At 41.8% G+C, this 14247-nt stretch overlaps 3 protein-coding genes across 5 annotated transcripts in view; 2 read left to right on the top strand and 1 right to left on the bottom strand.

The window, feature by feature from the left end:
- Positions 1 to 305: 305 nt before the first annotated feature.
- On the top strand, positions 306 to 11469 carry LOC138127772 (NACHT and WD repeat domain-containing protein 2). Of its 2 annotated transcripts, XM_069043825.1 has the most exons (16): positions 306 to 3561; positions 3610 to 3698; positions 4030 to 4146; positions 4197 to 4771; positions 4823 to 5468; positions 5520 to 5659; positions 5718 to 6320; positions 6374 to 6652; positions 6700 to 7337; positions 7390 to 7707; positions 7758 to 8148; positions 8362 to 8714; positions 10125 to 10494; positions 10724 to 10882; positions 10933 to 11122; positions 11172 to 11469. In XM_069043825.1, the coding sequence occupies exons 1-16, from the start codon at positions 3459 to 3461 to the stop codon at positions 11310 to 11312; spliced, it is 5112 nt and encodes a 1703-aa protein (XP_068899926.1). In that variant the 5' UTR covers positions 306 to 3458; the 3' UTR covers positions 11313 to 11469. The 2 variants fall into 2 exon arrangements, with proteins under 2 accessions (XP_068899926.1, XP_068899925.1); XM_069043824.1 differs by having other exon boundaries at positions 3059 to 3561; positions 10933 to 11469.
- LOC138127781 (TLC domain-containing protein 3A) lies at positions 11320 to 13608 on the bottom strand. 2 transcript variants are annotated; one of them, XM_069043838.1, is made up of 5 exons: positions 13113 to 13608; positions 12543 to 12802; positions 12190 to 12496; positions 11908 to 12138; positions 11320 to 11844 (listed from the first exon to the last, which is right to left on the bottom strand). In XM_069043838.1, exons 1-5 carry the CDS (start codon positions 13152 to 13154, stop codon positions 11695 to 11697), a joined length of 990 nt encoding a protein of 329 aa, XP_068899939.1. In that variant the 5' UTR covers positions 13155 to 13608; the 3' UTR covers positions 11320 to 11694. The 2 variants fall into 2 exon arrangements, with proteins under 2 accessions (XP_068899939.1, XP_068899940.1); XM_069043839.1 differs by lacking the exon at positions 13113 to 13608 and adding an exon at positions 12851 to 13008.
- Positions 13609 to 13685: 77 nt separating this feature from the next.
- Positions 13686 to 14247, top strand: part of fabp (fatty acid binding protein) — a 51569-nt gene continuing 51007 nt past the window's right edge. The window contains exon 1 of the mRNA XM_069043848.1: positions 13686 to 13727. Coding sequence (XP_068899949.1) covers positions 13701 to 13727 — 27 coding nt within the window. The 5' untranslated portion in view covers positions 13686 to 13700. The remainder of the gene's footprint in view (positions 13728 to 14247) is intronic.

Raw genomic sequence — 14247 nt, 5'->3', positions numbered from 1 at the left:
GTACCAAATACTCTTATCATTTTTAGGTTATCGCCATAATTATAAAACTATAATAAACATTATTCTCTTTTATTCAACCACTTTAAAAAGTTCTTTTACAACTTGTTTTAATTACTTTCTTGTTTATATTTTAGATATTTTATTTTTACCAGAACTTTTGTGTCTTCTCTTCATCTTTTCTTTATGCATATTCAATACTTTCTAGCACTGTTCAACATTTCTGAACAGAGAAATTGATAATATCTCACAAATCTTTCTCTTTATCTTACTTAACACACATTGAAACTTTGTTTTGATATGTTTGATAGAACAGATCACAATCAAAATTCAGTTCTACAAGTTCTACCTTCAATTTGGAACAGTTCAATGGACATTTTGAAACAATTAATTATCAATCTTGGTCCAGGATTAGTTGAAAGTTTATCAAGTGTCACAAGTGATGAAATTCGTACTCTTGAAAACCAAGGTGCTCTACTTCTAGTTCTAGCTGAATCTAGATTTTTGTATGTTGAACTGTCCATCATAATCTATTATTAGTTACCATTGTTTCACGTAGATCCGTAATATTTCGAGTCACAAATGATCCAGAAATTCAGAAAGGATTCTTCTCTTGGAAGCAATCTTCTGTATTTTTTTTTGTTTTACTCGCATTTGGTTTTAGTCAGCTCATCCAATATGTTGTTCTTCTTTGGTTCTTTCTCAATTTAAGTTTTTTTGGTACAATGGTAAATTTTGAAGTTGAATTAGTAAAACTTCAGAATTTGGTAAAAGATTAATGGAAACAGGGACGACTGAGTGAGAGGCAGCGCGCAAGAAAGAGAGGGCATGCCGAAATCACCGAAAGTAAGGAAAGAAAGCAGCAAGAGAGAATGAGTTCCAGAACGGGAAGATCCCCAAATAGAAGCGAAAGGAAATCAAAACCATAACTAGAGAGATAAAAGAGGATACGGCGGGAATAAGAGAGGAGAACAAAGAACTAAGAAAGGAATTAGAGGCAGTGAGAGAGAAGAAGGGGTAGCTAAGGAAAGAATTAGCGGTAGTGAGAGAGGAGATGAGAGGAAGAGAAGAAAAATGGCAGGAGGAGGAGGTAGATTGGATGAAAATAGGGGGAATAAGAGGAAATATAGAGAGGGTGGTGGAAGAATGGTTATAAAGGGAGATAGGGGTGAAAGTGAACGTAAAGAAAGCATTTAAAATAAATAAAGGTAAGATGATGCTGGCAAAAATAGAAAGTTGGGAGTAGAAGAAGAACATTATGCTAAATAAGAGTAAGCTGAAGGAAATAAAAGGTGAGAGGATGCACATAGATGACAATTTGACAAGCAAAGAAAGGAAAACACAAAAGAAGTTAAGAGAGGTGGTTAGAGAAAAGAGAGAGAGAGAGAGAAAAAAGGCCGAAAATAGGATACAGGAAGATACAGATAAATGGGGAATGATTTATATGGGATGGGAGAGAAGAGAAACTGAAGAAAAATTTTTAGAAGAAGGAGAGAAGAAGAGAAGAGGAACCGGCGAGAAAAGGTACAAAGAGCAGATGAATAAAAAGATAGATGGACAAAGAAAACGGAAACCGGAAAAGAAGCACAAAAGGGGAAAGTCGCTACCGAAAGAGTATAACTGAAAAAGTCAAGGGGCAAAAAGAGAAAAGAGCTACCGGGGAAATGATAACAGGGGTGAAATTGGGGATTAAAGAAAAGCGACAAGAAAAGGAGAAATAAGAAAGATGCATGGAAAAAAGTTTATATAGGCAATAAATGGTGGAAAATAATGACAATATACAGTAAAGAGATGTAGACAACAAGAAGAAGACGTATTGAAGACGCAATGAAAGGAAACAGGGAAGATCGTATACTCTTGGGAGGGGACTTCAACTGGAGAATAGGAGAAAAAGGAGCAAAAAATTGGGAAGAGCAGAGGGGGAATGGGAAAAGAAAGTCCAAGGGCAAGCTGGAAAATGCAGAAAGGAAGAGACTGATGGAATGGATCGAAGAAAATGGATCGGAAATATTGAAGGGGAACAAACAAGGGGAATGGACCTATGTAGGTAGCAGGGAAGAAACAGTGATTACGGAATAATGAACGAAGAAGGATGGGAAAGGGTAGAGAAATTCAGAATAGAAGAGAGAGTAGAGTCGGACCATCTCGAAATAGCTTTGAGGAAGCGAAAGGGAGGGAAAGAACGGAGAAGGAAAGGGATGGGGGATAGGAATAAAACTGTTTATTTTTATTTTTTTGGAATTTCTGTTTTGTTTAAAGAAAATGTAATCAGGAATTGGAAATCTCGTAGGGCAAACTAAAGCGTTCTCGTAAAAGATAAATGAAAAAACAATTTTAATTAAAAAAATGTATATTTCTTCATCTAGATGCAATACATTTCCTGGGAAAAGCATTAGCAGAATAGTTTATCCAAGTGAAAGAAAAATTATCAAAAATAGCAAATACGTAAGAAGTTGAAAAAAACTGACATATGCTAGGCACAAAATGTCTTAAGAATGTTGTGTTTATTTTTTATTGCTCTAGCTTCTTTATTTATCTTCTTGTTCTGCTGATATTTTCTTTTCTATATAGTCCATCATTTCTTATTTGCACTAAACTCCTTATTTATTACAATTCATTTCAATTTTCTTTCATTTCATTTACCGTTCCATGATTATTCTTATCCACTTCTGTTCATTCTATTTGTTTTATTCCTTAACACCTTTTGGTTGCTTCACTTTTTTTTTCTTTTTTTTTAATCTTCATAATTTTCATGTTGTAGATCTTTTTTATCTCATTTATTTCCTGAAAGAAATAAAAACCAACAGCAATAGATTACTAACTCTGATTTAGATTCATTTTACTCTTTTCTTTTTTTTTTCTTTTTTTTTTATCTTTTTGTGTATCCTCCTCTGTTCATTATATTTGGTTTATTCCTTAATAGCCTTTAGTTGTTCTCTTCCTAGACGTTTTCTAATCTTATGCTCTTGTGAAATTAGAATGACGCCATTTTAAACAATAACAAGCGAAATAGAAGATGTTTTTAAGCCTAAATATTGGGAAATAATGTTTTAGTGATAGTAAATGAATTATAAAATTGAGAAATAACACAATGTAAACTTGTAAAATAATAACAATAAAATCAGAAGGATTTAGTGGCAACCTCCTAATGTGCAATAAATTTGGATAAACGCCATAACCTAAAAAATCTCCAAATGACATAACTACATAATTGGAACAAATAAATTTCTATTTTTATGCAAACTTTGACAAGGATATTATTACCCATAATCATTAATTTTTTTCGTCGAGGGGTGAGGTACCATGTACCAGCATCACCTTCCTCGCGAACTGTCCCACTCGATCCCACCCCTTTCTCACACCCCCGAAATTAAATCGTCCTGCGCCACATCGATCTCCCTCTTCAGCATTCTTCACTCCACTCCGAGACTCGGCAGCGACAGCCGCCTAAACCCACCACCATGGACGACCGCACCATCGACCTCATCTTCGCGGGCTCTCTGGAAAATCTCCCGCCGGTCAGCTCCAAGATCGTGAGGATCTTCACCAGCTCGACCTTCACAGGTACGTCCCAACGGCAATTTTTTTCTCGCCCATAACTCACGTGTGCAGACACCACGATGGAGAGGAACACCCTGATGGCCAAGTGCTATCCGAAGATCAAAGACTACTGTCGCGAGAAGCACGGACTCGAGTTCCAGGTGAGTGATTTTTTACTCCGACAACCCCACGATAAAAATTAATGACCTTGGACAAGGGCGCGAACTTGGTACCGCCTGGTACGGAGCGATTAACCCAATGGGGAGAAATCGATAACACATGCTGCTTCCCTATTTTAGCACAACACACAAATTATAATAATAATGATCATCACAAGTCATTCTAGACTGTTCTATTCTTCTTCCAAAGCACTTGTTAACACTTGTTGGAAACTTCTTTTTCAAATATTTTTTCGAGTTTAGGAAACGGGCGCCAAATCTGGCACACGTGATGTTTGATTTGTACCGCCGTTCACTTGTTTTTGGTGTAAAGGTCGTCGACATGAGATGGGGCGTGAGGGACGAGGCCACCGACGACCACATGACCACAGAGCTGTGCATGAAAGAGATCCAGAACTGTCAGAGGTTGTCCATGGGTCCCAATTTCGTCGTAAGTGCGTTCAAACCCATTTTCTTGTGGATGAAACTGAAAGCTTCCAGGTCTTCTTGGGTCAAAAATACGGCTACCGCCCCATCCCCACCTACATCTTGTCGTCAGAGTTGCAGATGATCCGCGACGAGCTCGCCGCCACCGGCCACGACCCGGTAATGATAGACACGTGGTACAGAAAAGACAGCAACGCCGTCCCCCCGATCTCCGTCCTCCAACCCATCTCCTCCATCCTGATCAACTTCAACAACAAGAGAATCCCCAAGCTGCAAGCCGAAGACCAAGCGAAGTGGTGGGACACGCTGAACAAGTTCCAGAAGCTGTTCAGGAAGGCGGCGGCGTCGTTGAACCAACAGGGCAAGATGGACGCCGACGCGATGCACAACTACTTCATGTCGGTGACGGAGAGGGAGGTCATCAACGGGATTCTCAACGTGAAGAACACGAAGAACCACTGCTTGGCCTACATCAGATACATCAACAACATTAACTTGCAGAATCTGAAGAAGGCGTCGCTCTTTGTGGACATCATCAACAGAAGTTTGGACTCGGAGTCGGCCAAGCTGTTGGGGAACCTGAGGGACGAGAGGTTGCCGGCGAAGATCGAAAGCAGCAACATGCAGAAGTAAGTAATACGGAGAGAGCTTCTTAGGAAAATAAATATTTTGACCATCAGGTACACAGTCGAATGGATAGGTCGCGAAGGTCTGGACAACGAGACCCACGAAGACTACTTGAAGCACTTCATCACCCACTTCTACAAGAACATCGTCAAGCTGGTGGACCGCGCGATGCGCAAAGAAGACTCCAGCGCCCAAGGACAGATCGTCACCGAAATCCTTCAACACCTCCACGCTTGTAACAACTCCGTCAAGGTCTTCTACGGCCGCGAAGAAAGCTTGGAGCACATCCATCAGTACATGACCAACGACTCTGACAAGCTGTTGATACTGTACGGCGAAGGCGGCTGCGGCAAGACCTCCCTCTTGGCCAAAACCGCCAGCATGTGCACCAGTACTGAATGGTTCAAGAACGCCAAACCCATAAGCATCATCCGGTTCTTGGGGACCACTCCAGACTCCTCAGCTCTGACCCCAACTCTCATCTCCATCTGTCAACAGATCTCTTACAACTTCATGCTCCCATTTGATGGGATTCCAGACGATCTGGTACCGCTCACGGCGCATTTCAAGTACTTGTTGACTCTGGCGACGAAAGAGCAACCGTTGGTGCTGTTTTTGGATTCGGTCGATCAACTGACCGGAACCCAAGACGCTAATAAAGTGTCATGGTTGCCGACTCGACTGCCTCCATATTGTAAAGTGAGTACCTAACCGTCGTACCATATTTTTGAGTAATCAGTACTCATCCAGATCCTAGTCTCGTGTGCTTCAGAAGAGAGCAATCCTGAAGTCTCTAGAGAGTACCACGTGCTTCGCCGCATGGTCGACGTAGAAGAGAACTTCATCGAAGTCAAAGCTTTGGGAGAGGAGTTGGCTATGAAGGTCGTCAAGTGGGTACAAATAGTACTGTAGTTGCTCGAGATAGTACCAATATTCTTCTTCTTACAGAATGTGGATGAGGACAGCTTGTCGCGACCTCACCAACTACCAGTGGCGCCTCGTCTCCAACGCGATCGAGAAGTGCAGCTTGCCCATCTTCGTCAAGCTAGTCTTCGCCGAGATCTGCAGATGGCGCAGCTACACCAAGTCCCAAGACACTCATCTAGCTTCGACCGTCATGGACTCCATCATGATGTTGTTCGAAAGAATCGAAAAGCAACACGGTCGCATCTTGGTGTTCCACGCTCTCGCATACATCACAGCTGCCAAGAGCGGGTTGTCCGAGTCGGAACTCGAAGATTTAATCTCCCTAGACGACAAAGTACTCGACGACGTCTACCAGTACCATTTGCCACCAGTCCGGAGGATTCCTCCGTTGCTGTGGACCAGAATTCGAAACGACTTGCCCAACTACTTGTCCGAGCGCGAAGCCGACGGAGTCAGCGTCATGAACTGGTACCACCGGCAGTTCCGAGACACCGCGAAAGAGCGCTACTTCAAGAACATGAACATGGCGATGTACTTTCACTCGATGATAGCGGATTACTTCTTGGGGATTTGGGGCGGAGGCAATCCCAAGCCTTTCAAGTACACTGAGATACAAAGACACAGGTAGATGCAGTAGTACCGTCACTACTGAAGGTGTGCTAATCGTCGCGTTCTAGATTCAATTTGACTGATAAGGAAGGTGTGGCGGATCGGAAAGTACCAGTACAGCCTCTGGTCTTCTACAGCAAAGACGGTAAAGTGTCGCGATACAATCTCCGAAAGTTCGGCGAGCTTCCGTTCCATCTGGTACGATCCAGACGATTCAAAGATCTCTACGAGAACGTACTTTTCAACTACGAATGGCTGCACGCCAAGCTCTCCAGCTGTCCCCTTCAGGCAGTCTTGGCGGATTATGAAGATGCAGGGAATCATATCGAAGACAAAGACTCGAAGAGGTACCACACAGATTAATTAGTACCACTAACTGAAAGTACTTTTCTAGGGAATTGATGTTGGTAGCTGACGCTCTACGTCTAGGAGGTGCAGTTCTGGGGCAGTACCCCAACATGCTCGCCCCTCAACTGATTGGTAGGTTGCTGCCCGAGGTGGGACCCAACCCCAACATCAAGATGTTGCTCAACGATTGCGACATCAAGGGTCCCACTCATTGCTCGCTCCTACCCGTATACCATTGTCTCCACACTCCCGGCGGTCCCTTGAAGTACTCCCTAGAAGGTCACCAATTCGCTGTCTTCGCGATTTGTCTCACTTCTGACTACAGATACGTCGTCTCGATCTCGAATCGTTTCATCACGTGGGACTTGTCAACCAGCGACTTGACGAGAGATGTGAATCCCAACATAGAAGGGATCATGCAGCAGTTGGTACTGAGTCCCGATAATAAGTGGGCGGCGGCTTATACCAACAACAATCAGACCGTGCTCCTCAATATGTTGTCGAGCGAGTTTGTGATCGTCGACAATCCCCTCCCCGAGGGAGAACCAGTTTGTGGTATTTATCTTCTCAATCGTAACTTATTCATCTATGGAATAGCTAGTTGGGTCATGTTTGACATGAGAGGCAACAAGGAAGAGGAGTTTGCTTCGACTCTCTTTGACCCGAAAGAGTGGCAAATCTTGCGTACGTGTTTACCACAACTGCTAAATTCTATCTCAAGTTTTGATTTTCTTAGAGATGGAGTTTGAGAGCCCAACACACTACAGGATAATCTTCTGGAAGGGGAATCTAGATGACGACAGAATGCTTCTACATTTGAAGGTTGAAGACGATGAGTTTGAACCTTTCGAATTTCATAGCGCCATAGTTTTGACGAAGGACAAGTCCACATTGTATGCTTGTACCACTGAGGGTTCTCACGCACTCACCAAGCACGTCAAATCAATGGAAACGAAAAAATGGGAATTTGTTGAGAATCTACCCAGAATGGAGAACGACGATTCAGAAGTGATGCTCCAACTGATACTGGACAAACACGACAAAGTTCTATACGGTAGTATCAAGACGAGTTTGTGATTAAAAATTGTTGTTTGATCGTTGCAGGTACCACGAGCAACGGATTTGTGATCTGGGACTTCAACGATGAAGACAACATCAGTCGAGAAGCCATAGTGCTCAAATTGCCCTACGGAACCAGAAACATCACAACCAAAATGTTGCAGTCTAACTCGATCATGCTGAGCGGTCGCAAAAACTACGCCATTGCGGGAGTACGCAAAAATCTCTACGTGTGGAGTATGACGAATCACAAACTCGTCAAGATTTTGGACGCTCATTTCGGGAGAATTATTCAACTGGAAGCTCTCACGATCGGAAACTGGAACAGTATTGTGACTTCATCGATCGACAGGACTGTCAAAGTCTGGAATATCAACAACATATTCGAGCAGGTCCACGTGATTGACCGTCACGAACTCCAAGTCGACTCGATAAGGTTCGTACGGGTTTGTGACGCAAACTCTATCAGGCGAGTTTGTGATGCAAACTCTATCAGGCGAGTTTGTGATGCAAACTCTATCAGGCGAGTTTGTGATGTAAATTCTACTGGGCGAGTTTGTGATACAAACTCGATCGAGGTTTGTGATACAAACTCGATCGAGGTTTGTGATGCAAACACTGGGCGAGTTTGTGATTTTTGTTTTTTCAGCTTATCAGACGATTTGAGCTTGGCAGTAACTGTCACTCGAAACTGCGTAGGAGTTTGGAACTTGCGAATTGGAAAACTGATGTCGAAGCTCGCTGACAGTCCCTTGGGGGCGATCGTTACCCACGCCATAATCACACCTGATGGTAAATACATCATTTCGGCCGAATCTGGAAACTTTCTGATATGGTTGAGGCTCACCCAGCAAGTGATTTATAAAGAGGAACAGCCGGGGATAAGACAGTTGACGTTGATGGATGAGGGTACCAAGGTACTGTCCATCTCCAAGCCGAGCAATCCGCCCGGTACAGATCTGGTGCGTACAGTGGCCACGGCGTGCGTAAGGGAAGTGCCAAGTAAGATATAACTTTTTACTTCTTGCACAATTAGTACAAGACTTTCAGTAGAGTAAAAGCAGTTTTATGGTAATGCAACTACTTCTCGATCACAAACTCACTTATTCGTGTAAATCTATCAAAACTGAAATGCTGATTAAAAATGTCGTCTCTCAATAGATCAGTTAAAACAGTAAAAAGTAATCTTGCAAATTCAATTGCGACTCAGTCACAAACTCGCTCTCGTACTTAGGAATAATTAATTATATGACGAGAAAAAAGAATCACAACTAGAAAGAACATGTTAGTCAGAGGTGGTAATAGTCTGAACTACGAGTACTAAAAAAAAATCTTTTGTTAGATGGAAAAGTAAGATCCTATTCTCTTCCACATTTTGTGATGAACTCACCGCAAAATAAATAAAATTATATTTTCAATAATCATTCTCATCAGTCATCACAACTGACGAATATATTGACAACAATATTCTGAAGGGAAAACTGGTTCTCTTTATCATTTTCATCCACATAGTTTTTTCAAAAATATCAAGAATTAAGAAACTCGTTCAAAAACGTTTGTTTTTGTTTTGCAAATTGACAGTTGACATTATTTTCAGCAAAACCGAAAATAGGAAAAGTAGATTAACTCTGTTCTTACCAAGACACTAATCACAAATGAGAGTGTTTTATTTTTGGCTGTATTTCAAAATTTAAGAAACAACATTTTTCTAACTCACCCGGTATATGCACACACCTGTACACATGCAACTGTGTCGTCCTTGAGGGACAGAATGAGTAATGTTTTGGGAATTCTTTTTTATTTGCATATTTTTTAACAACTCGTCCCCTGTTCGCTTTATCTTTAAAATATATTGCGGTGTTTTATTACTGTAATAATTTAAAAAAAATAACAGTAGTATTTAAATTTACATCTTCGTACTAACACTTATTTTTTATGATCAACGGCAATTTCCAAGAAAAATACACGTGGCAACAATGTTGAATTTTGATCTAGGGGAAAATGAAGAATTAGGTTAAATGTTTTAATTCTTTCTCACATCGTAAGTACTAACGCCATTTAAATTTGTTTGTTAAGCAATTGTGTTTCTTTTCAAGGTATTACATTAAATTTAATTTTTTCTAAAGCACGTGCGTCATTTTGACAAAATGAAAATGTCGTTTCAGTTGTGCCAACTACATTACATATTACTGGATGGGTTTCTAGGGTTATTTATTGTTTAATCATAATTCAACACATGATGTAACAGAATTTAATTACTTTTCTATGCACTTCCATTTTATTTAAATGTTCAATTTCGCTACGACTTTAAATTCGTTGTTTTGCACAAAACATTCATTGCAACACTGTCACGTAACTGTCACATCGCTTAGAACAAAACTGTCACATTTCGCTTCCATTTTGTGCCACCAGGTGGCGAAATGATCTACAGTTTCGAATATCCCGTGAGAAGCATCACCGGAGTGCCGTTCAAACAGGCGGTTATAACCTCTGACGGCCAAAATTTGATCGTGGTGGCTGCAGACAAGACAAATCGAGATTGTGTTATCGTCTACAATGCTACCAACGGAAATCTGGTCCACCGAATTCCCCTGAAACACTGTGGAATTAAAGACGTGGGAAATCTGGTTGCGATGCCACACAAGGGACACTTGATCGCAGTCATGACAATCGACAAAGGCGCCGTCATTGACATCAAAACAAAGAAGCATCTGAGGAGTATACCGAAGTGGGGCGGCAGCGTCACCAAGGAAGGGAAGTCCGGATTGTACGCGCCATCCAGGTATCTTGCGTACAAATTGTTTTTTGAAGTTTTAAAGAATACATTTTTGTAATTTAAACAAAATAGGTATTTGTATCTGTTTGTTTATTTACTGGATCAGTATTTTTGACAAATTTAAAAGAAATGTTTAATGACTTTTCAAAATACGTTGGCAGCCCTGCACGTCTCTCTTCACACCTGTCTGCTTTCTCAAATTTTAAAAATTAAGGTACTACGTATAATTTTCCAGGGGCGGACTCGAACTTTTGGAACTGAAGAAGGGCCAAACCATCCGGACCTTCATTCCGAAAGTAGCAGAAGGCGTCTTCACCATCATCTGTCTCTTCAACAAGACCGACGAGTACGTCTTGTACTACCACAGCGGCCGCAAAACTCTGCGAGTGTTCCGGTACGTAGGTATTTACCCCAAGAGAACAATCTGTTATTGGGGCATTTCAGTACTTCCGACGCCACGATGGTCGCCAACTACCGAGTCCAAGCCGAGCTGACGTCCGTCGAGAGCACCCCAGACGGCAAAGCTCTGGTCTTGGGCACCGTGGACGGCTGCGTCTCAGTCTTGGCGATCGTGGATACTGAAGTGCAAGAGATGGACGAGTACCTGGCGGAGATGCCGTCCAGAGACGAAGAGGTACCCAGTTGTGTTCACATCCGGCGGAACCAAAATGTTTTTGTTTTAGTGGAAGAAGAAGGTGAACAAGATGAAGGCGGCGACGAGGTTCAAAGCGGTGGGGTCCATCGCCAAGCTGTCCACGGTTTTTGGCAACATCAACGCCATCAACAACAACTCAGTCGTCGAGGAGATCACCGAAGAAGATTGAACGACAGTTTCCTTTTTCATTTTAATTTTTTCCTACATTTAGTGATTTACAAAACAGTCATTTACAATGTTAATAAGTTACAAAAATGGTACAGTTTCAACAAATTTGTGCCCGGCACAAAAATAGGTGCGATAATACAGAAATACTAAATAAATTATTACAAGTCTTTGATTGGAACACAGGAACCCATTCAAATAAATTAAACAAAAAAACTTAACAATCACAGTAATAACGACATTGATGCGACTGTGTTAAACAACATTTCCAAAAATAGCTCGATATCCACAAGTTAATTCGTCTGTTCTGGTCACTGAATCATCTAAGCAGTAAGCTCATATTGGCAGGTATAATCAAGTCTCTAGAGTACTCTTATAAAGAACTATCAATGCACATTCTTCAAAGTCTTCTTTTTGGTCACTTTACCCTTCAACACCTGCGAGGCGCCCTTCACCATCAGCAGAAACCAATAGATCTGGGGCAGAAGTAGAATTAAAATGCTTATCTTGCATCCGTTTGGTAACGAGTGGATCGCCTGGAAAGAAAATCGGTGGATTTTGACGTTTGCGCAAAAGTGAGGTTATGTGGGGGGACTTACCGAAATATAGTCAAGATCGACGCTACGAGCGTACAAATATATCACACATGGAAACATAGCTACACGACATACGAAGAAGGTCGTCAACATTACTAATCCGTTGATCACATACAAATTCGAAGATTTCATCCCGATCTTAGACAAGATTCCTCTCAGAGAAACAAATGGAGTGCTCGCCTCCATCAGGTACACGAAACCGAAGAAACAATCCCCCAGGCCTCCCCTCAGATACTAAAATCAAACGTGTGAAGGACGGGTGAGGAGAGCATCGGCGGTACCAACCGTTATCACCAGAAACCCAAAACCCCCTATGAAAATATGGTGTCCCACGATGATCGCGTGGGTCTGCAAGTAGCTGAAAAACTTGACCCCCGACCTCTTGACGTCTCCGTTCATGCTGACCTGCAAGATTTTCACGTTGTGCACTTTGTACATGGACCAGATGTCGTAGAAGAAATACGCCGCTCCGAACCAGGCGTACGCTTCAGAGATGTAGTGGGAGGTGCGCAGCATGTCCCTGGTGCACGAGTACGTGCAGGAGGTCATGCCGGTGATGCAGCAGAAGAGCGCCTGGACCGCCGAGACTTGCCTGAAAGGGGGCGCTTCACACGTGACTCTCTCGCCAGAAGACTTACTTGTTGTTGATGTCGTAGACGTCGGCCACCGTCAGTTTGTATGTCTTCATGAAGCGCTGGCCCGAGGTGGTGCGCAGCAGGAGGTTGTTGAGCGCATAGTAGAGGACGGTGAAGAAGACCAGGCCGTAGAAGAAGAGCGAGAAGCCGCGGTTGATCGAGATTCTATCTTCCCATTCCAAATCGGTGACGGATAAGACGGACAGGACTAGGGTCAGGATCACGACGAAGATGAGGGGTATATGCATGTGTGTCTTCTTGTGCTGGAAAAACATGAGCAAATACTGGAATTGGGTTATGTAACACTCTACCTGCATCGGTCGAGCAATTGCGCCTTGCGATTATTTATCTGATAACTCTATCCCAAATAAGACGCCTTATCTGCACAACGACAAATATTTGCCGCGGCGGGATGCTCTCAACGAAATCCCTCTGATTTATTGCGACCGTTAAACGGTTTAATTGGCCGCGCACTAATAAAACGCATCGGACGGGTTTAAGGGGTTAAGTGGCAGTAATCGTCGTGTGGGAATTTTCCGAAATTGTCCGGGGAAAATTCGACGGGAAACTCACCTCCTTTTTTATCTGGGAAATCAGTTGGACCTTCGATTTCATCTCTGGTCCGTCGGTTGCCCACTTCGCTTGTTCACGCCAACGATGAATCGCTGTTATTTCACATGTTTACGACGTTTTTTTCGGTCTTTATCACATTATAAAGCATTTTTGAGGTTAAGTGTGAATATTTTATTAATTGTCAAAAAAACTGACAGATGACGCAGACGATGACCGTGACATCTGGACGACCAATTCCTCTACCAACTAAAGGAAACTGATTCAATTACAAATTATTCAAACAATAATCTAAATTCACTCTTATTTTTACTTTTGTCAAATAAACAATGACTTGCGTGTACTCCCGTTGAAAATACGACACCGGTTTTAATTTTTTGTTGCCCCCTAACATCTTATGTTGGCTGTTCTGTTGACATTTCTTCGATGGGCAATTGTTCAAAAATCTTGTTGCAAAATTAGTATTAGTGTTAAACAATTAATTGTTTATCAGATAATGTAAGTTTGCAATTTATCGTATTTGATTAACACTTACTGTTGATTTGCAGAGCGTTTTACGAATTTTGCCCTCATTATTGGTGCAACCCCTAAATGGAAGACCTGAACAACACATTAACGGTATGTTGGTCGTATATTTTGTAAATTAGTAATAATTCATAGAAAAGTTTTAATGTTTTCATCTGGTTAGCTCACCAGGGCGCTAAACTTAGACCGAAAATTTATTTTTGGAAGGTCAGTGAGGTTTTATTTCTGGTTCATCAACCACAATGGTTTCCAAACCTAAACAACTATCTATATTTTTTAGTCAATTCATTTCTATTTTGGTTTCGGTTCCATGAAGTGCCGATTTTGTTGTAAATAAACTAGAAGCAAAAGAGTGATAGGGTCAACACAATCTACTTCTGCAGTAACTTTTATAGTTTATACAAAAGATGAGTTAGTTTGTGACCAACCCCTCAATCCTTACCTCTTGATATTTTGCTCAAATCAGCCCGATGTTTATTTTTGACCACTCTGTGTACACCTTATTAGCATAAAAATGCAAACGTGGTTGAGGTTACACAACATAGAACAAAAACTGTTACTTTTGTCACAATTGTGCACTTACGTCTTAAATAACAGCAAAAGGAATTTCTCT

Source organism: Tenebrio molitor, chromosome 4, assembly GCF_963966145.1.
Source record: "Tenebrio molitor chromosome 4, icTenMoli1.1, whole genome shotgun sequence".
NCBI lineage: Eukaryota > Metazoa > Arthropoda > Insecta > Coleoptera > Tenebrionidae > Tenebrio > Tenebrio molitor.
Note: the sequence above shows the minus strand (reverse complement) of the source record. Positions and strands in the feature narration are given on the sequence as shown.